General features: G+C 46.6%; 1 protein-coding gene across 1 annotated transcript in view; it reads right to left on the bottom strand.

Annotated features, from left to right (window-relative positions):
- SETX (senataxin) overlaps positions 1–22,344 on the bottom strand; it is a 251,608-nt gene that overhangs the window by 225,757 nt on the left and 3,507 nt on the right. The window contains 1 exon segment of the mRNA XM_077486163.1: positions 18,441–18,651. Coding sequence (XP_077342289.1) covers positions 18,441–18,651 — 211 coding nt within the window.

Genomic DNA, 22,344 nt, shown 5'->3' with positions numbered 1-22,344 from the left:
TATACTATACCTATAACAAAATGGCTTGGTGTGAGATTTAGACACCTTTTCCCTGCAGTTACCACACTTTTTACTAGCACTAGATGTAGAAGGTGGTTTGCCAGACCCCCTGTGCTCCATTGGGGGAATCTGCAAGAGAAGAGGGAATAACCAACGGTCACTCTTCCAGCCCCCTGTATCATGGCTGCAGGCCCCCCATCCCCAGGAGGTGAGAGCATGGGGGTATTACCAGGGATTACATCTTAATCTGTCATCACCCCCCATAGAAGGTAAATGGCAGTTACCCGGCCTGCTCACTCTTGTCTGCAGCCACCTGTGCTGTCTTTCCATCCTCCTTCCATGAGGATGGCTCAGACAGACTTTCAGCTCCTTGCGAGTCTTGGTGAGAAAGGAAAGCTTTAGCCTCTGCAGCCATGCGGTTCCAGTGTCTCCTCCACGCTTTAGGCCCACTTCCTGGGTCGTGAGAATGAGGCTTGGAGCACGCCAAGTCCTCCCCTTGGTGTTGTACATCGTTTGGACCTCAGAAAAATGGCGCCCGTTGCACACACCGGGGAAGACAGGAGACCTGGGCTGCGTGCAATGGCGGGGGGATTGAATGTGCCCAGACCGCCTGCACAAATGCCATTGGGCATGAAAGGTTAGTACAACACCAGCATTCCTAAACCTGGCTCACAGGTGTACCAACTGACTCTCTCTGACCAGAAGACTAAAAAGAAACGTTTTTCTGTGGGAGAAACACAATCAATACTGAGGTACAAGGGCTAAGGTGGGGCCTTTTAAACAGCTGTGAACTGATTGTGTTTCCTGTAAGGAGGAGCCTTTCCATCTCATGCGTTGCCATCCTGGAAGGTGAGGTGAGAAAAAACAATTCTCGTTTTACTTTAAAGTATATCTGGAGCCTTACTTCGTAAAACAACCCAGTTTAACCACTTTCAGACCGGACCATTTTGCTGGTAAATGACCAGAGGTCTTTTTACACTTTGGCACTGCGCTGCTTTAACTGGTAATTGCGCGGTCATGCAATGTTGTACCCAAACAAAATTTGCGTCCTTTTCTTCCCACAAATAGAGCTTTCTTTTGATGGTATTTGATTGCCTCTGCGATTTTTATTTTTTGCGATATAAACGTAAAAAGACCGCAAATTTTGAAAAAAAATGATATTTTCTACTTTTTGTTATTAGAAAAATCCAATAAACTCAATTTTAGTCATACATTTAGGCCAAAATGTATTCAGCTACATGTCTTTGGTAAAAAAAAAGTCAATAATTGTATATTTATTGGTTTGCGCAAAAGTTGTCACATCTACAAACTAAGGTACGTTTTCTGCAATTTACGCAGCTTTTAGTTTACGACTGCCTATCTCATTTCTTGAGGTGCTAAAATGGCAGGGCAGTACAAAACCCCCCCAAATGACCCCATTTTGGAAAGTAGACCCCCTAAGGAAATTGATAAGAGGCATGTTGAGCCCATTGAATATTTTATTTTTTTGCCTCAAGCGATTGAATAATGACAAAAAAAAAAATTTTTTTTTTTTTTTACATAAAGTTGTCACTAAATGATATATTGCTCACACATGCTATGGGCGTATGTGAAATAACACCCCAAAATAAATTCTGCTGCTTCTCCTGAGTACGGGGATACCACATATGTGGGACTTTTTGGGAGCCTAGCCGCGTACGGGGCCCCGAAAACCAAGCACCGCCTTCAGGCTTTCTAAGGGCGTACATTTTTGAGTTCACTTCTCACTACCTATTACAGTTTTGAAGGCCATAAAATGCCAAGATGGCACAAAACCCCCACAAATGACCCCATTTTAGAAAGTAGACACCCCAAGCTATTTGCTGAGAGGCATGTTGAGTTCATGGAATATTTTATATTTTGCCACAAGTTGCGGGAAAATTACAAACTTTTTTTTTTTTTTTTTTTTTTCACAAAGTTGTCACTAAATGATATATTGCTCACACATGCCATGGGCATATGTGAAATGACACCCCAAAATAAATTCTGCTGCTTCTCCTGAGTACGGGGATACCACATATGTGGGACTTTTTGGGAGCCTAGCCGCGTACGGGGCCCCGAAAACCAAGCACCGCCTTCAGGCTTTCTAAGGGCGTAAATTTTTGAGTTCACTTCTCACTACCTATTACAGTTTTGAAGGCCATAAAATGCCAAGATGGCACAAAACCCCCACAAATGACCCCATTTTAGAAAGTAGACACCCCAAGCTATTTGCTGAGAGGCATGTTGAGTCCATGGAATATTTTATATTTTGCCACAAGTTGCGGGAAAATTACAAACTTTTTTTTTTTTTTTTTTTTTTCACAAAGTTGTCACTAAATGATATATTGCTCACGCATGCCATGGGCATATGTGAAATGACACCCCAAAATAAATTCTGCTGCTTCTCCTGAGTACGGGGATACCACATATGTGGGACTTTTTGGGAGCCTAGCCGCGTACGGGGCCCCGAAAACCAAGCACCGCCTTCAGGCTTTCTAAGGGCGTTACAGTTTTGAAGGCCATAAAATGCCAAGATGGCACAAACCCCCCCCAAATGACCCCATTTTGGAAAGTAGACACCCCTAAATTTAGGGGTACACTAGTGAGACTAGGTAATAAATGGCGGGTGCCCTGAAACTATAAAAAAATAACTAACCAACCAGCGTCACCTGTAACAGTTATATGGTGATCACTGGTGAAAGGGTTAACTAGGGGGCAATCAGGGGGCTTTATGCGGTAGTATATGGGGGTCCCTGGCGCTATAAAAAGCTGCGGCGAACCTAAATACCTACCTGCCTAACTAGCGTCACCTGTGACACTAATACAGCGATCAGAAAAACGATCGCTTATTAGGCTGGGTTCACACTGGAGCGATGCGGGAACGCCACGAATGCGCGGCGGGTTCCCGCATCGCATGCCTCCCGGCGGCAGTTCACACTGCCCTATGCGAACTGCTGGGAGTGTCAGTGAAATGTTACTGACACCCCCAGATCAGTTCGCATATCGCAGTGCGATCTGCAAACTCGGATCGCATGGTGTGAACACCCATGCGATCCGATTCTGCTGCGGGCCAAAAAAAGGGTCCCGTGCGAATTTGCGGCGGGTGTGGCGGGTGCGGCGGGTGCGGCGAATGGCTGAACTCGAATCGCACAGAGATCGGATGTGATTTGCACTGCAGTGCGGTGCGAATCACATCCGTTCTCATAAACCGCTGCAATGTGAACCCAGCCTTAGTGACACTGGCGACGGGGGGTGATCACGGGGTTAAACCTTTATTGGGGGGGTTAGGGGGGTACCTTAGAACTAAAGGGGGCTAACCCTAACTGCCCTAACAGTTATTAGTCACAAATGACACCCGCCGGGTGATCAGGGGGTTAAACCTTTATTAGGTAATAAATGGCGGGTGCCCTGAAACTATAAAAAATAACTAACCAACCAGCGTCACCTGTAACAGTTATATGGTGATCACTGGTGAAAGGGTTAACTAGGGGGCAATCAGGGGGCTTTATGCGGTAGTATATGGGGGTCCCTGGCGCTATAAAAAGCTGCGGCGAACCTAAATACCTACCTGCCTAACTAGCGTCACCTGTGACACTAATACGGCGATCAGAAAAATGATCGCTTATTAGGCTGGGTTCACACTGGAGCGATGCGGAAACGCCGCAAATCCGCGGCGGGTTCCCGCATCGCATGCCTCCCGGCGGCAGTTCACACTGCCCTATGCGAACTGCTGGGAGTGTCAGTGAAATGTTACTGACACCCCCAGATCAGTTCGCATATCGCAGTGCGATCTGCAAACTCGGATCGCATGGTGTGAACACCCATGCGATCCGATTCTGCTGCGGGCCAAAAAAAGGGTCCCGTGCGAATTTGCGGTGGGTGCGGCGGGTGTGGCGGGTGCGGCGAATGGCTGAACTCGAATCGCACAGAGATCGGATGTGATTTGCACTGCAGTGCGGTGCGAATCACATTCGTTCTCATAAACCGCTGCAATGTGAACCCAGCCTTAGTGACACTGGCGACGGGGGGTGATCACGGGGTTAAACCTTTATTGGGGGGGTTAGGGGGGTACATTAGAACTAAAGGGGGCTAACTCTAACTGCCCTAACAGTTATTACAGTCACAAATGACACCAATGCAAAAAAAAAAAAAAAAAAAAAAAAAAATGACATTGGTGTCACTGTGACTGGGGGGCAGGGGTAATTGGGGGGGTGATCGGGGGGTAAAGGGGGGGTGTGAGTGTGCCTGGCATGTTCTACTGTGTGTGTAGAGTGTTGGTGCAACTCACCGATCCGCTCTCCTCCGTGTCGGAACGAAAAATACCGACACGGAGGAGAGAATACATCACTTCCTCTCCTGTGTTTACATTACAGGAGAGGAAGTGATGTCACGGGGGATTCCTATTCGTCGGGAGCGATCGCGAGGGGGTGGCCATGAACGAATGGCCGTCCCCTCGTCCGGGATCGCTCCCGCACGAATACCGACCGCCGCAGGCACCGGGCGGGGGCCCGATCGGGCCCCCGACCCGCGGGAGGCAAGGGACGTACATGTACGCCAATATGCCTGCCCGTGCCATGCTATCGACGTACATCGTCGTGCGGCGGTCGGCAACTGGTTAAGTTTGAAAAGGCACAACATTGCCTTGAAAAAGTATTCATACCCCTGGCATTTTTCACATTTTGTCATGTTGCAACCAAAAACTTATTGGGATTTAATGTAATAGACCAACACAAAATGGCACATAATTGTAAAGTGGAAGGAAAAATGATAAATGGTTTTCCAAATAAAATTTGTGAAAAGTGTGGCATGCATTTGTATTCAAACCCCCCCCTGAACAAAACTTTGTAGAACCACCTTTCACGCTGCAAGTGAGAATGGCGTGTCCAGGGTGATGTACAGTGTTATTTTTCCACCACACATAGCATTTTGCTGTTAGGCAAAAAATTCCATTTTGGTCTCCTCTGACCAGAGCACCTTCTTTCACATTTGCTGTGTCCCCCACATGGCTTCTTGCAAACTGCAAACAGGACCTATGGCTTTCAAGGATGACTTTCTTCTTGCAACTCTTCCATTAAGGCCAGATTTGTGGAGTACACGACTAATAGTTGCCCTGTGGACAGATTCTCCCACCTGAGCTGTGGATCTCTGCAGCTCCTCCAGAATTACCATGGGCCTTTTAGCTGCTTCTCCAATTAATGCTATACTTGCCCAGCCTGCCGGTTTAGACAGACAGCCATGTCTTGTTAGGCCTGCAGTTGTGCCATACTCTTTCCATTTTCGAATGATGGATTGTACAGTGCTCCGTCAGATGTTCAACGTTTGGGATTTTTTTTTTTTTTTTTTTTAAATAACCTAATCCTGCTTTAAAATTCTCCCCAAATTTACCACCGGACCTGTCTGGGGTGTTCCTTGGCCTTCATGATGTTGTATGTTCACTAAGGTTCTCTAACAAACCTCTGAGGACTTCACAGAACAGCTGTGCAGTATTTATACTCTGATTAAAATTACAAAAGGACTCTATAGGTGGACTCCATTTACTAATTAGATGACTTCTGAAGGCAATTCGTTCCACTAGATTTTAGTTAGGGGTATCAGAGTAAAGGGGGCTGAACACAAATACACACCACACTTTTCAGATTTTTGTAAAAAAATTGGAAAACCATAAATTTTCCTTCCACTTCATAATTATGTGCCACTTTGTGTTGATCTATCACATAAAATCCCTATAAAATTTAGGTTTTTGGTTGTAACATGACAAAAATGTGGACAATTTTAAAGGTGTATAAATACTTTTTTCAAGGCGCTGTAACCACTTTGGCTCTCTCACCACGTCTGGTAGGTGTCTGTTTATCAATCTATAACTTTGTAATCAAGTATGATAGAGAAACGATACATATATTGTTTTTGGGGGGATAAACGGGCTCTCGTGACCCTAAAGTCCTCTGAGAATTTTTTAATTCATTTGCGTTTTGAAGAAAAAAACAAAATCTGCATACACAATTTTTCGAAGTTTGACCAGTAATCTTTCGAAGTACCATTACTGTGGGATAACATGCACTTTATTCTGCTGCTTATTCCATTTACTGCAACATTAAAATGAACATCTTTGTACCAAAAATTTAAAGTTATTTACAAAATATTTTTTTTTTTTCCCCTTGCATAGATTGAATTTTTCTCATAATGCATCAGTAATTTAAAGTTCTTACTGATGTAAAATAAAATAGATATCCTGAACCAAGTTTTCTCTTCTAAATCCTTTATAATCCTTACAAAACAACAATGTATATATCCGCATTATAAAAATTTTTTCCCCCAAACAAAATAATTTAAAATAGAAAAAGAGAACAAAAAACTGTTAAATAGTGCTAGGTTGAGATGAATGGGTTAAGTAGTAAAATAAGACACGTCCTGGTTAATTAACAGTTAACTCACTCCCTGTGCACACAAACCAGGGGCAGTGAATTAAGATTCAAGGATGTCCGGTAACAAAAAATAAAAGGTTTTTTTGGCATAGGTCCAAATCAAAAGTCTGTTCCATGAAAGATTGTATGTGTCTACGTTCCTTTTTTAACACAAGCCGCGCTCTGGCGCTTTTCTTCCCGTTTCCTCCACACACTCTGGTAATACTCTATAAAATGTAAAACGTCCCCAATAGTGTTCCCCCTACTACAAAAATTTACTGGGTGCACACAACACCTGGCTCCCAGTCAGTGTTGGGCACTCATCTTTCTACAGACACCAGGTCTCACAGGGGAGTGCACAGGAGGGAGCAGGGGAGATGAGAAAATACTGAAGTGCTGAACAGGAAGAGAAAATCTCTAACTGGATGTGCACTTTTCAAGAAAATAGCAAGCTGAAGACAGCAGATATACATGCGAAACTTATGTAAGGGGATTCATTGGAGGCTGTTCACTTCACTGGATATATATATATATATATATATATATATATATATATATATATATATATATATATATATATATATATATATATATATATATATATATATATATATATATGAGGGTACACACACACACACTATTCAAATTATTGTGCACTCTATTCTAAAGTGTTTATTCACATAAAAATAAACAGATCCTATTTCCTTGAAGCATGTTATACAGCACAGTGCTTGTGCTGTGTAATTTGGCTCCTTCTATCACCTTAAAAAAAAAAAAAAAAAAAAAAACCTGCCCGATCCTGCCTGGCTATGCTCTCCCCTCTCTAAACTGATCAGGGTTTATCATGGCTGCTGAGCCCCAACACCGTGGTCAGTTTACATGACTGTCATCCACAGCTCTGCTTTGTCCTCTGTTCTCTCACGTGACTCCTCTACGCTCTCTCTCTCTCCTCTCTACCCCAGCCGACGTCAACGGGAGCGCTTGGCCCCACCCACTGGAGCAAGTAAGCAGCAAGAGCCGCTCGGATATATATATAAAAAAATGCTAATCTGTACCTATATCAGGGAGCAGCTCCTGGCATCCACATGACTCTTTGGCTCTCTCCTCTGCCTGGCTGACAGCTCCAGTGGGCGGGCCAAGCACTCCTGATGAGGTCAGCCAGGGAGGAAGGGAAGAGAGGAGAGAGCAGAGGAGTCACGTGAGCCGCTCTGATATAGGTACAGTTTGGCATATTTTTTTATATAACATAGGCACACATATTGTTAAGTTAGAGGGGGAAAGGAGGTTTTTATAGTAATGGCCTAACAACCACTTTAATTACTTCAGCTTTTTTGGATGTATGAAGTACAGGATAAGCATAGCAGTAACAGCCATCACAAAAAGGAAAATTACCATAACCCCCACTGCACTGCACGCACCCACCCACAAATACAAACCCAGGGTGTGCACGTGCATGTAAACGGCAATCACACCACATATATTAGGCATTCCCGCAGATGGCGTGAGAGCTATAATGCTAGCACCAGAGACCACAGTTATCTCTAATCTGGTGAGTAGGGATAAGCCGAAGAACCCCCCGGTTCGGTTCGCATCCAGAACACGCAAACACCATTAAAGTCTATGGGACACGAACATAAATAATCAAAAGTGCTAATTTTAAAGGCTAATATGCAAGTTGTCATAAAAATAAAAAAAAGTGTTTGGGGACCTGGGTTCTGCCCTAGGGGACATGTATCAATGCAAAAAAAGTTTTTAAAAACGTCCGTTTTTTCGGAAACAGTGATTTTAATAATGCTTAAAGTGACAATAAAAATGTAATTCCTTTCAATTTTGTACCTGGGGGGGTGTCTATAGTATGCCTTCAAAGGGGCACATGTCTCCTGTGTTTAGAACAGTCTGACAGCAAAATGACATTTCTAAAAGAAAAAGAATAAAAGGACTTGTCAAAAACTTGTGTGCTTAACCTTTTTGACACTTTGTGAACTGGTAGGGGTACACCTGTACCCCAATACCAATTCACACAGTGGGGTGGGGCCAGGATTTGGGGGCCCCCTTGCTAAAGGGGGCTTCCAGATTCCGATAAGCCCTCCGCCCGCAGACCCCTATAACCACCGGGCAAAGGTTGTGGGGATGAAGCCCCTCTCCCCATCAACATGGGGACAAGGTGCTTTGGGGGGGGGGGGGGGGTTTCTACCCCAAAGCACCCTCCCAAAGTTGAGGGCATGTGGCCTGGTACGGTTCAAGGGGGGGGGGGCTGCTCTCGTCGTCCCCCCTGTCCTGCCAGGATGCGTGCTCGGATAAGGGTCTGGATCGAGGGGGACCCCCCCCCCTACAAATTTTATTTATTTAACATTTTGGTTTGGGGTTCCCCTGTAGGGAAAATCACATGCCGTTTTTATCAATGAACTTTTATGTGTATTGAACTTTTATGTGCATTTTTGGACTGACAATTCAGCCGCGAGTAGTTTTAAATGACTTTTTCCCTTTATAAATGTAATTTTGCTGTCAGACTGTTATAAACCCAACCCCCCCCCCCCCCCCCCGGTACGAAACTTAAAAGGAATATTACACTTTTATTGTTTCACTTTAAGCATTATTAAAATCACTGCTCCTGAAAAAAAATAGGATTTTTTGTACTCACCGTAAAATCCTTTTCTCTGTAATTCACCGACCGACAAAGCTCCTCTCCAACAAAATGGGTTGTCAGCCCTATCACTGGAGATACTAGGCAAAGTTGTAATACAACACTTCAGAACTTTTAGTTCCGCCCAGGGGGTGGTCCCTTGGCTACAACCCCCACAGCCTGCCCTAGCAGACTGAGTACGTCAACAAGCAGTATAACGTAAAGAGAATAAGGAGGGGCTGGTGCTGTGTCGGTAGGTGAATTACAGAGAAAAGGATTTTACGGCAAGTACAAAAATAAATAAATAAAAAAAATAAAAAAAAATCCTATTTTCTCTTATATTCACCAACCGACACAGCTCCTCTCTAACAAAATGGGACGTCCCCAAGCAGTGCCAAGCGAGGGGTGGGAAAAACAGCATAAAAACTTCATCCACCATGGCAAGTGGGAAGTAGTGAACTAAACCCACAAAAAAACAGCAGTGTGTAGAAAAAAACACCATATAACCAGGTATCCTCAACAGGAGTGATGCCCAAGACCACAACCAATTGCAGAAGTGATGCAACAGTGCATTAACATAACAGTACTGCATTTTTACCGAAAAACCAGGAAAAATATAAAAGGTTGTCTATTTAACCACTTTCAGACCGGACCATTTTGCTGGTAAATGAGCAGAGGTCTTTTTACAATTTGGCACTGCGCTGATTTAACTGGTAATTGCGCGGTCATGCAATGTTGTACCCAAACAAAATTTGCGTCCTTTTCTTCCCACAAATAGAGCTTTCTTTTGATGGTATTTGATTGCCTCTGCGATTTTTATTTTTTGCGATATAAATGGAAAAAGACCGCAAATTTTGAAAAAAAAATGATATTTTCTACTTTTTGTTATTAGAAAAATCCAATAAACTCAATTTTAGTCATACATTTAGGCCAAAATGTATTCAGCCACATGTCTTTGGTAAAAAAAAAAAAAAAAAAGTCAATAACTGTATATTTATTTGTTTGCGCAAAAGTTGTCACATCTACAAACTAAGGTACGTTTTCTGGAATTTACGCAGCTTTTAGTTTACGACTGCCTATCTCATTTCTTGAGGTGCTAAAATGGCAGGGCAGTACAAAACCCCCCCCAAATGACCCCATTTTGGAAAGTAGACCCCCTAAGGAAATTGATAAGTGGCATGTTGAGCCCATTGAATATTTAATTTTTTTGCCTCAAGCGATTGAATAATGACAAAAAATTTTTTTTTTTTTTTTTTTTTTTTTTTTTACACAAAGTTGTCACTAAATGATATATTGCTCACACATGCTATGGGCATATGTGAAATGACACCCCAAAATAAATTCTGCTGCTTCTCCTGAGTACGGGGATACCACATGTGTGGGATTTTTTGGGAGCCTAGCCGTGTACGGGGCCCCGAAAACCAAGCACCGCCTTCAGGTTTTCTAAGGGCGTAAATATTTGACTTCACTCCTCACTACCTATTACAGTTTTGAAGGCCATAAAATGCAAAGATGGCACAAAACCCCCACAAATGACCCCATTTTAGAAAGTAGACACCCCAAGCTATTTGCTGAGAGGCATGTTGAGTCCATGGAATATTTTATATTTTGCCACAAGTTGCGGGAAAATTACAAACTTTTTTTTTTTATTTATTTTTTTCACAAAGTTGTCACTAAATGATATATTGCTCACGCATGCCATGGGCATATGTGAAATGACACCCCAAAATAAATTCTGCTGCTTCTCCTGAGTACGGGGATACCACATATGTGGGACTTTTTGGGAGCCTAGCCGCGTACGGGGCCCCGAAAACCAAGCACCGCCTTCAGGCTTTCTAAGGGCGTTACAGTTTTGAAGGCCATAAAATGCCAAGATGGCACAAACGCCCCCCAAATGACCCCATTTTGGAAAGTAGACACCCCTAAATTTAGGGGTACACTAGTGAGACTAGGTAATAAATGGGGGGTGCCCGGAAACTATAAAAAAATAACTAACCAACCAGCGTCACCTGTAACCGTTATATGGTGATCACTGGTGAAAGGGTTAACTAGGGGGCAATCAGGGGGCTTTATGCGGTAGTATATGGGGGTCCCTGGCGCTATAAAAAGCTGCGGCGAACCTAAATACCTACCTGCCTAACTAGCGTCACCTGTGACACTAATACAGTGATCAGAAAAACGATCGCTTATTAGGCTGGGTTCACACTGGAGCGATGCAGGAACGTCACAAATCCGCGGCGGGTTCCCGCATCGCATGCCTCCCAGCGGCAGTTCACACTGCCCTATGCGAACTGCTGGGAGTGTCAGTGAAATGTTAATGACACCCCCAGATCAGTTTGCATATCGCAGTGCGATCTGCAAACTCGGATCGCATGGTGTGAACACCCATGCAAACCGATTCTGCTGCGGACCAAAAAAAGGGTCCCGTGCGAGTTTGCGGCGGGTGCGACACGAATTCAGCCATACTATCTGTATGGCTGAACTCGAATCGCACAGAGATCGGATGTGATTTGCACTGCAGTGCGGTGCGAATCACATCCGTTCTCATAAACCGCTGCAATGTGAACCCAGCCTTAGTGACACTGGCGACGGGGGGTGATCACGGGGTTAAACCTTTATTGGGGGGGTACCTTAGAACTAAAGGGGGCTAACCCTAACTGCCCTAACAGTTATTAGTCACAAATGACACCAATGCAAAAAAAAAAATGCAATTGGTGTCACTGGGGGGGCAGGGGTAATTGGGGGGGTGATCGGGGGTAAAGGGGGGGTGTGAGTGTGCCTGGCATGTTCTACTGTACGTGTGGTGTGTTGGTGCAACTCACCGATCCTCTCTCCTCGGTGCCGGAACGAAAAATACCGACACGGAGAGGAGAGATTACATCACTTCCTCTCCTGTGAGGAGAGGAAGTGATGTCGTGGAGCATTTCGGGAGCGATCGCGAGGGGGTGGCCATGAATGAATGGCTGCCCCCTCATTCCAGATCGCTCCCGAACGAATGCCGACCGCCGCAGGCACCGGGGGGGGGGCCCGATCGGGCCCCCCACCCGCGGGAAGGCAGGGACTTATATATACGCCCATATGCCTGCCTGTGCCATTCTGCCGACGTATATCGTCGTGCGGCGGTCGGCAAGTGGTTAATTGCAACTACACGACCGCCTGCAAAACTTTGCGGCCAAAACAGGCATCCGCCGATGCACTGACATCTACCTTGTAGAACTTTGTAAACATATGGACAGATGACCAGGTCGCCGCCTTACACACCTGAGCGACTGACGCTTGGTGTCGGAAGGCCCAAGACGTTCTGATTGCCCTCGTAGAGTGGGCCATGACCGGAAAGGGGGGCACCTGCCCCTTTAAGGCGTAAGCTTGTACTACAATCTGTCTGATCCACCTGGAAATGATGGCCGACGAGGCCGCCATGCCCTTCTTTGGACCAGCCACCAAAACAAAACAGTCCATTTTCCAAAAGGGAGCAGTAGCAGACAAAATACACCTTCAGGGCCCTAACCATGTCCAGAGCGTGAAGGGCCACCTCCTTGGGGTGCTTCGGCTTAGGACACAGTGCTGGTAATACAATGTGTCCTCATTGATATGAAAAGATGAGACCACCTTCAGTAGAAAAGATGGTTGCGGACGCAACACCACCTTATCCCTGTGGATGACCAGATAAGGCGATGTGATGGCCACTAGAAAGACCACTTTCTAGGAAAGAGTCAACAAGGGAATCTCCCTGATATTTTCAAACGGCGGTTTTCAAAGCGCCGACAACACCAGGTTCAAATCCCATGGGGGTAACGTGGGCGCACCGGAGGGACTACATGTCGTACCCCCTGAACGAAGGTACCCACTAAGGAGTGCGATGCCAGGCATCATTGGAAAAAAAAATAAATAAATAAATAAAAAAGACAGCCAAAAGCTGAGATTTGCCCCTTGATGGTGCTCAATGCCAATCTCTGGTCTACTCCTTTCTGGAGAAACAGTAGGATCCTTGCTATGGAAAACGAATGCGGATGCCATCCTTTCTCCTCACACATGGAGATGTAAGCCTTCCAGGTACGATGGTATATCTTCCTAGAAGATTTCAGTGCCCTCAACATAATTGGATTCACCAAGTCCAACAGACCCCGGTTCCTCAATACCTGGCTCTCAATAGCCATGCCGTTAAAGCCAGCGATGGTAAAGCAGGATGGAAAATTGGACCTCAAGGATAGGAGGTCCTCTCACAACGGCAGTCGCCAGGGAACGTCTGCCAACAGACGCACCAGATCTGCGTACCAGGGACGCTGAGGCCAATCTGGGGCAACCAGTATTACTGGAATCCCTGCGGCTTCCACTCTGCGAAGCAGACATGGCAACAGTTTCAGTGGAGGAAAGACGTAGATCAGCTGGTACTGATCCCACGGAGCCACCAGCGCATCTGACACGTCTGCCCACGGATCTCTTGTCCTGGACACAAATCTTGGCACCTTCCGATTGAGACGGGAGGCAAGTAGATCCACATCTGGTGTGCCCCACTTCAGGCACAGCAGCCTGAATGTCTCCGGATGCAATGCCCATTCTCCTGGGTCCAGCATCTGTCGACTCAGATAGTCCGCCTGCCAGTTTTCCACTCCCGGGATGTAAATGGCCGACAGGACCGGTACGTGTCGTTCTGCCCACCGAAGTATGTGCGCGACCTCCTGAGCAGCGGCTGAGCTTCTTGTTCCCCCTTGGCGATTTATGTATATCACAGCCGTGGCGTTGTCAGACTGTATCCTGATGGGACCCCCTTGAAGCCTCACCGACAATGTGTGGAGACACAGTCTGATCGCTCTCAATTCGAGCAGATTGATCGGCAACTCTGATTCTTTCGTCGACTGAACCCCCATCACTCCACCCCAGCCGGATAGACTGGCGTCCGTAGTGATCACCGTCCATTTCAGAGGAAGGAACGATTTTCCGGACTGAATCACCGGGGACCTCAAAAACCAGATCAGAAAGTCCCTGACTGGTTGGCTCACCTGGATCTGTCGATCTAGGGACAGCTGAGACTTGTCCCATTTTAACAAGATCTCCTTCTGCAGTATTCTGGTGTGGAACGGGCGTAGGGTACTGCCTGGAAGGAGGCCAACATGAGTCCCAGTACTCGCATGCAAAACCAGAGCGACGACCACTTGCGGTTCATCAGCAGTTTTAACGTGGATCTGAGAGTCTGAAATTTGTCTGAAGGGAGAAAAACTCTTGCTTCCCAACATTAAACCCAGGTACTCCAGATGCACCATCACCGATTTCTTCAGGTTCAGCCACCCAAATTCTTGCAGGGTCTGCATGGTGATCGCCATATCCTCCTCCAATTCTGAGGCAAAAGATGCTCTCAGGAGGAGATAGTCTAGGTAGCCCACGATCGATATCCCACGTTGTCTCAGCAACGCCAATACTGGAGCCAGTACCTTGATAAAGACTCAGGGGGCTGATGCCAGACCAAAAAGGGAAGAGCCACAAATTGGTAAAGGGCTTCCAAGACTGCAAAAACGCAGAAACTTTTGATGCCGAAGGTATATGGGTATGTGCAGGTACGCATCCTGGATGTCTAAGGATGCCAGGGAGTCCCCTTGATGGAGTGCAGCGACTGAGTGAACTGATTTCCATTCTGCACCTCTGCACTTTTACAAAGGGATTGAGGGCTTTCAGGTCCAAGATCGGACGTACCCCTTCCTTCTTGGGAACCACAAACAGATTTGAGTAGAATCCCTGGAAGTGTTCCGATTCCGGAACTGGTACAATCACCCCGCGATCCAGCAAGTCCCTCACCGCCCCCAGCAGGGCCTCCCGGCGAACCGGTATGCTGGAGGGTAAGAATCTGTTTTGCGGCCAAGAGAGCAACTATCTTGTAGCCTGTGGAAATCAGATCGCAGACCCATTGGTCAGATAACCGGGAGGACCACTGGGCTGCAAACTCCCGAAGTCGACCCCCCACCCGAGACATGGGTGGGGGCAAACCTTCATGCAGTAGCATTTTTGTTCACAGGCTTGCGGTTCCAGGGACGTTTTTGACCGTCCGTGGTCATCCTGTCGGGCTGGGGACATTTTGTCGAAGCACCGGGCAGACGAAAGCAGTTTGTGAGCGGAAAGAGAGGGCCCTTGCCTGCGGCGTGGCTGCTTAGCTTTCCTGGCCTGTGGGAGTAGTGTACTCTTACCACCAGTGGCATTTTTTAATAATGTCATCTAACGAGGCTCCAAAGAGCTGGTCGCCAAGGAAAGGAAGATCCATCAAGGCCTTCTTGGATGCCTGGTCAGCAGAGCAGCATTTTAGCCAAATCAGGCGCCTCAGCACCACAGCTGACACTGAAGCCCTGGATAACAGAGGGAGAGTATCCAGGGCCACATCAGACATACTTAAGGCCTTGCACTAGTTGGTCTGCTAGTTCCCACGCAGACAGGGGAGGCCTGTTGCTCTCCCAATTCACGGTGCAAAAGTTTTACCCACTCAGTCAGTGTCTGCGACATAAGTGCGGATGCCAGTACAGGTCGCACAGCTTACCCCACAACTGTAAACAAGGAATGAGCCACCACCTCAGCCTTCCTATCCCTGGGATCCTTGAATGCAGGAGTCCCCTCAACCGGGATCGTGGTTACTTTATTTAGCGTGGATACTGGGGGGTCCACGACCGGAGGAGCCGACCATTTCTTGAGAAGGCTTTCCACAAAAGGGTAACGCACAGCCATGCATTTGGGGACGGGCTATGGGCGACCCCATTCCTTGTAAATGAACTTGTCAAAATAAGTCAGATACGGGAACACCTTAGGTGAACGTGCTGGCTTGCGGGACCCAAAAGGGACCGGTACATCAGCAAAGGGATCTGCTGGCTCCTGAATCTTCAGGGTATCACACACAGCTGTGATACGTGCTCCAACAAGCGCTTTGTCGTGCACGGACCCGAACGGGAACTCATCCTCACTATCCAAATGGTCCTGGTCAGCGTCACCTGACAAGACAGAGCAGGGGTCACCGGCCTCAGCAGGACCCAAGTCTGCGTCAGAGCTCTCCCCAGAGGAGGGGGGGGGGGGGCAGTGGCAGCTTTTTAGCACCTTTCTTCCCACGTACTGCCTCTATCTTGGCAACAAACAAATTGAGGACCGCCGTAAGGGTGTCCATAGGGACCGTGCAGTCCGCAGGTGACCCGGTTGCAATTGCTTGGATTTCGGGGGAAGAAACACCAGTTTCTGAAGCCATGCTGACCCTACCCTGTCTGCCACCCGAAGGGGACTTAGGACAGTGACAGTCCCACCCTCCTGCTGCCGCTGACTGAGGGGTTCTAACCCGCTGGACTCACCGCCTTGAGCAGTTCCACTCTGTATTACAGCAGTGCCTGTAGATCCCCAGCGCTCCCAGATCCAGAGGTACCAAAGCCGCGTCGGTGGCAGGCCATCAGCATGATCGGTGAACGATCGGTGAGCGATCTGAAGCACGTGTCCAGATTCACAGGAAAAGCCTCCCAGCGCTCTGATGACAAAACAGGAAGCTGAAGGCACAGGGGCTGCTGCTAGAGCACAAAAATGCGGTCCGGCTACAAGAAAATGGCCGCCAGTGTTCTAAGAGAATGACTAGGAAAATGGCCGCTTGAAGCCCAAAAGCCTGTCTGACCCTTGCCCACACTTAAAATGGCCGTCAGCCAGCACCATGAGAGGCATAGAGAAAAACATGTGGCAGACACAGCGCCGCACCAAAACAGGGGCAAACCTCACAGGCATCCATCGGGACTAAGCTTCAGGACCCAGGCACCCCAGTACAGCTAACCCCCCGGTGAGAGCCCAGGGCACACGCACACACCGCTCAGTATCACAGCCGGAGGGAAGTCAGGGACAAGGGACAGGGGAGAGAAGAGAGGGGGGTGAGGGGGCCCCTGAATCGACCTCCCAGGGAATGCCCAGCTGCTCCACCCTGTCGAGACAGGGAGAGCTGTACTTGCCAGTCCTGAAGAGCTGGGAGACATTCCAAGGTAGTCAACTCCTGATCAGTACAGGGAAGACTACTGGCCCGGCATACTGTGACGCAGACATCAGTAGCCTGGTTATATGTATGCCCCGGAGCATAAAGCTCACCGACCACCTCTGGAGCTGAGGTACGTCGTGGCCTGCCGAGCCATAGCTGCGACCTGCACACGCTCGATGGCCGGACTGGGCAGACTACAAGGTTAAGTGAATCAGCCTGTCACCCAGCCGGCTGTTGATAGAAGATTACAGGATCATTCGTCTTGCGCAAAAAGCAAACCTTCTGCATCAAAAAACACAGACCTATGGGCCCACAGGGTTCCTAGGTGCATCTCCTTCACTAGGCAAAATAAAACTGAGTCTGCTAGGGCAGGCTGTGGGGGTTGTAGCCTAGGGACCGCCCCCTGGACAGAACTAAAAGTTCTGAAGTGTTGTATTACAACTTTGCCTAGTAAGCTCCAGTGATAAGGCTGACAACCAATTTTGTTACAGAGAAGAGCTGTGTCGGTCGGTGAATATAAGAGAAAAATGGCCGTTTTTAAACTTTCTTTTTTTTTTACATTGATACACGTCCCCTGGGGCAGGACCCAGGTCCCCAAACACTTTTTCCGACAATAACTTGCATACAAGCCTTTAAAATTAGCACTTTTGATTTTTCCCATAGACTTTTAAAGGGTGTTCCGCGGCTCTCGAATTTGCCGCAAAGATCCCAAATTGTTCACTATTCGGCAAACAGCCAATGTTCAACTCGAACATAAAGCCCATCCCTACTGGTGAGTAACTGATTAGGCTTTTAAAGTGTCGCCTAAGGAGATTTTTGGGTACCATAGTCTTTCAATATCACAGGCACGTGGCATTTTAAGACTTGGCATAACAACCCCATATTTTATTTCCTGAAAATATGCATTTGATAAAAGATACAAAATATCGTGCTTTTTGTCTTTTTTATTCTGTAAGGCCTCTGCACAAGCAGTTAACCCATGCAGTGCAGGCACAGTCCCAATGCATGGTATAAATAAAAGGATTTTCCCCGAGTTCAAGAAAACATAATATGTTCTGAAGGTTTTAAATAGTTTTATGGCCAAAAATGCAGTTTCACATAATTGCATAGTTTCCGATGCTGGAAAATAAATAACGACACTAGCCCATCCAGGTCAACCAACAAGATGTGCACAAATGAAAAAAATAAAAATAAATAATAAATTGGTCTAGAACTATTGGTGGTTAAACAAGTAAAAATATTTGGTCAGCTGGTCCATCTAGTTGGAGGACAAGGACTAATTATTATGCAAGCATGTTTGTTATTTTGAGAATGATTAATTTTTGCCTTACCCTTTTTCTTAGGCTAACAAGTATATCTAGTTGGTAGAATTTCTTTGTCTTCTGTCTGCCCAGATAAATTCCCAAATTCTCAAAGTTTATATTTTTTCTGAAATAATACTTACTAACACGTTTGTCAATCAGCAAATATGGAAACTTGAGGATCTCCAATAATGGTACCCGGACATTGCTCTCAAAACTGCAGTCACTGTAGCCATAAAGTTGTTTCTCTCCATCTTCTTCGATTAAGTAGAGTTCATCATCATCCTCAATCTCTTCCCGCATTGCGTTCTCCAACTGTGCAACAAGCCGTGAGGTTTCCAAGGTCCACAGAGACTGATAAAATAATCAAAAAGATATAGCAACAGCAGAAAATATACCTCAAACATTTGGCTTAAATCAGTCAGTAAGATTATTCCAACAATGCAAGTTCACTCTGGGTACAAACATTTTAAATATTCATAGATGCAGAGCCCAAAATCAGAAGGGCAGGGGTCCCAACCATCTCCTCTCAAATTGCACTCCACTGTGATAGATTCTTCCTGCCTCCTCCCGTAGTCCTCTACATTTTGACTGATCTTTACTGCCTCTTCATACACTGCCATACATGATCACCAATTCCTGTTGCTTCCTCTCCCAATCTGTTCTGACATTTTTGATCCCTACTGTCTCCTCTCCCCATTATGTTCTGCCATGATTGAATCACCATGCCTCTTCTCCCATCAATGATCCCACCCTGTCTCCTCTCACATCTTGTTCTGCCATCACCAATCCTCGCAGTCTCCTCCCCATTACATTTTGCCACCATTGATCCCTGCTACCTTCTCTCCTATGGAGGTTTTGCCGTCACTGATCCTTGCTTCCTCTCCCATGCTGCAAGCAGCTTCCGATTATTGTGGTCTCCTCTCGTCCCTGCTGTTACGGTTTTCCACTGCCTTCTTTGCTAGTCTGTTCTGCCAATTTGAAATCCAACTGCTTCCCCTACAATCCTTTTCCATCACTGGGGCCTGCTGCCTCCTCTCCCATCCTCATTTGTCATCACCAATCCCCACAGTCCCATCCTGTTCCTTAATCTCAAAGATCGTAGCTGCAAACCTCTCCCATCCAGTTTCATCACCTTGTTCTACCATCACCAATCCCCACTGCAACCTGCTCTGCCATTATATCCACAGACTCCACTTGAATCCCGTTTTGCATTCGTTAACCATCCTGCTGCTTCCCTCCCCCCCCCCCCCCCTTTCTGAACCCACTCCCTCCTCTGCTCTCCTGCTTTGCCATCACTGATCTCCACTCACTGCTCTCCTATCCTGGTTTTGCTGCCACTGATCCTTGTGACTCTCTCCTATCCTGTCCTGCTGTCACTGATGCCAACAACATACTCGCCTATCCATTCTTGCTGTCGCTGATCTCAGGTACCATTGCTTCCATTATTTTTTTTCTCTTCACGTATCCCCAGTACCCTCCTCTCCCATCCTGTTCTGACATCACCGATACCAACTACCTCCTACCCAATCCCGGTCCACTAAAATTCTAGCTGCCTTACCACCCCATTCATCCATCTTAAAGAGGATTCTCACTCCACTATAACCAAACCCCGCTGCCTCATCTCCCAGTCCAATCCACCACCAGATTCTTACTAGTCCTTTTATATCCTTATCTGCCATCACTGGTCCTACTCCTCAGCAACCATGCCCCACTGTCATCTGACTCTTCTACTGCCATAACTCATCTCTGTTGCCTCCTCTCCCATCAGGTTTTGCATCACAATCCTTGCTTCTTTCTCTACCATCCTGCATTGCCTTCACTAATCACCCCTGCTTCCTCTCCTTTCCTGCTGCAATCACAGATCCCCACTACCTACTCTCCTATTCTGACATTGTCAATACTTGCTGCCTCCCCTTTGGTCCACTTCTACAGATTCAAACTACCTTAGCCCAAACGTCACACACTTCTAGCTCTGATCGCTAACCTATGCAATATCTCACACCATTATAACCAATCCCTGCTGCATGCTACAATCTGCTCCAAAACTATTGAAACACTGGTCCCCTTACATCCCATTCTGTCATAACTGGTCCTCTTCCACTCCAATTATGCCCCACCGTTACCAATTTTTGCTGCCTACTCTTTCATATTGTTTTGCCATCCCTGCGGTCTCCTCTCCTTTTTAGTTCTAATTGCTAATCTCCACTGCCTCATCTACAAAAATTTGATTTGCAGTCACAGACCACAGTGCCTCCTCTTCCATCTTGTTTTCGATTACTAATGCCCACTGCCTCCTCTACTATTCTGTGTTGTGGTCACAGATTTTTCTCCCAACCCATCTCATGCCAAAGAACTATTTTGCCAGATCTGATCTTTGCTGCCTCCCTCCCCTATCCTGACCCACTAGTATATCCTTGCTACTTTGCCTCACATCCCATACTGAACTGTATTGGTCTTCTTATAGTCCATACTTTCATCATTGGTCCGTCTCCTTTCCAACTCTGCTCCACAGTCACCAATTTCTTCAGCTTCTCACCCATTCTACTCCACCATTACTGATCCTATACAAAGAGGTTCTGTATTCACTAAGCACACTGTCACCTCTTCTACCTTCTTATCCCTGCCTCTTCTGTCCTGTTCTACCATCACTCATCTCCACTGTCTTCTCTCCAGTCCTGCTGTACCATCACAAAACCTTTGCTGCTTCTTCTCCCTGTCCCACCACTGCAAATTACTGCTGCCTTCTCTTCTATCCAGTTGTCTCCTAATTTAAAATTTTCTGCACCCACTGATCCGTACTACCTACTCACCTAGATTACCTTGCTAATGCCTGCACAGCCTTCTCGCCAATGTTGGTCCTTTTTAATAGATTTGAGGCGTATTACCCCATGTCCCTTTCTCCCATATCTGATCACCGATAACTTGTGATAACTGAAATCTCATTCCACTACGTATAACCAATCCCTACTGCATTGATCTGAAATTCGCTCCAAAATGAATGATAGTTTCTGGTTCCCCTACAACCCATTGTCATTATGGTTCTGCTGTCACTCATCTCCGCTGCCTCCTCTCCAACCCTGGTTTGCATTTACTGATCACGTTGCCTCCTGTCCCATCTGGTTCTGGCCTTCATAATCCTTGCTGCCTCCTCTCACATCCTGAGATGCCATTATCGTTCCCTGTGCTCTCCTCCCCAATCCTGTTTTGCCATCAATGATCCCCATGGCTGCCAATGCTGATCTCCACTGCCTCCTCTCCATCCTGTTTTACCGTCACTGAACTTGGATGCCTTCTCTCTCAAGCTGGTCTGTCATCATCAATCTCCACTGCCTCCTGTTCCATCGTTGGTGATCATAGCCGACTTCTCTACCAGCCCATCAATGACCTCATCTGCCTACTCTCCAACCTGGTCTGCATTCACGGATCATACTGCCTCCTTTACCATCCCTTTCTGCCATCAAAAATCCCCATTGCCTCCACTCCAATCCTGCTCTACACAAACCGACCATGTCGTTTCCTCTCCCACCTGTTCTAACATCACCAATCCAAGCTCCCTCCTCTCTGATCCTCCTGCTCTGTTATCACCAATTTCTTTTACTTCCTCTGCCATCCTGTTTTGCCATCACTGATCTCTGCTGCCTCCACTCCAAACCTTTTCTACCATCAGATTTCCAATCCCAGTTCACTGTAAGATTCCAGCTGCCTTATCGCATGTGCCATTCTTCCATCCTTGAGCCCCACTACTTCATGTAATATCTCACTCCATTAAAATACCTTCTGCATCTTCTCACAATCCACTCCAAATACTGATACTTGGTAGTCCCCTTACATTCCATTTTCTTATCACTGCTCCTCCTTTCCAACTCCTCTCCACCTTCGCCAATGTCAGATCTCCTCTTTCACCTTGTTCCACCAACAGTAATCCCTGCTGCTTCCTCTCATCCCGTTCTGATTTTAACCCCTACTGTATTCTCTCCCATTCTGTTCTGAAATCACAAATCCCTGCTCCCTCCTGTTCTATTCCATTTTGCAATCACTGATCCC

The sequence above is a fragment of the Lithobates pipiens genome, unplaced genomic scaffold, assembly GCF_037356315.1.
Source record: "Lithobates pipiens isolate NorthernLeopardFrog02 unplaced genomic scaffold, aLitPip1_a1.2 Scaffold_1, whole genome shotgun sequence".
Taxonomy (NCBI): domain Eukaryota; kingdom Metazoa; phylum Chordata; class Amphibia; order Anura; family Ranidae; genus Lithobates; species Lithobates pipiens.
Note: the sequence above shows the minus strand (reverse complement) of the source record. Positions and strands in the feature narration are given on the sequence as shown.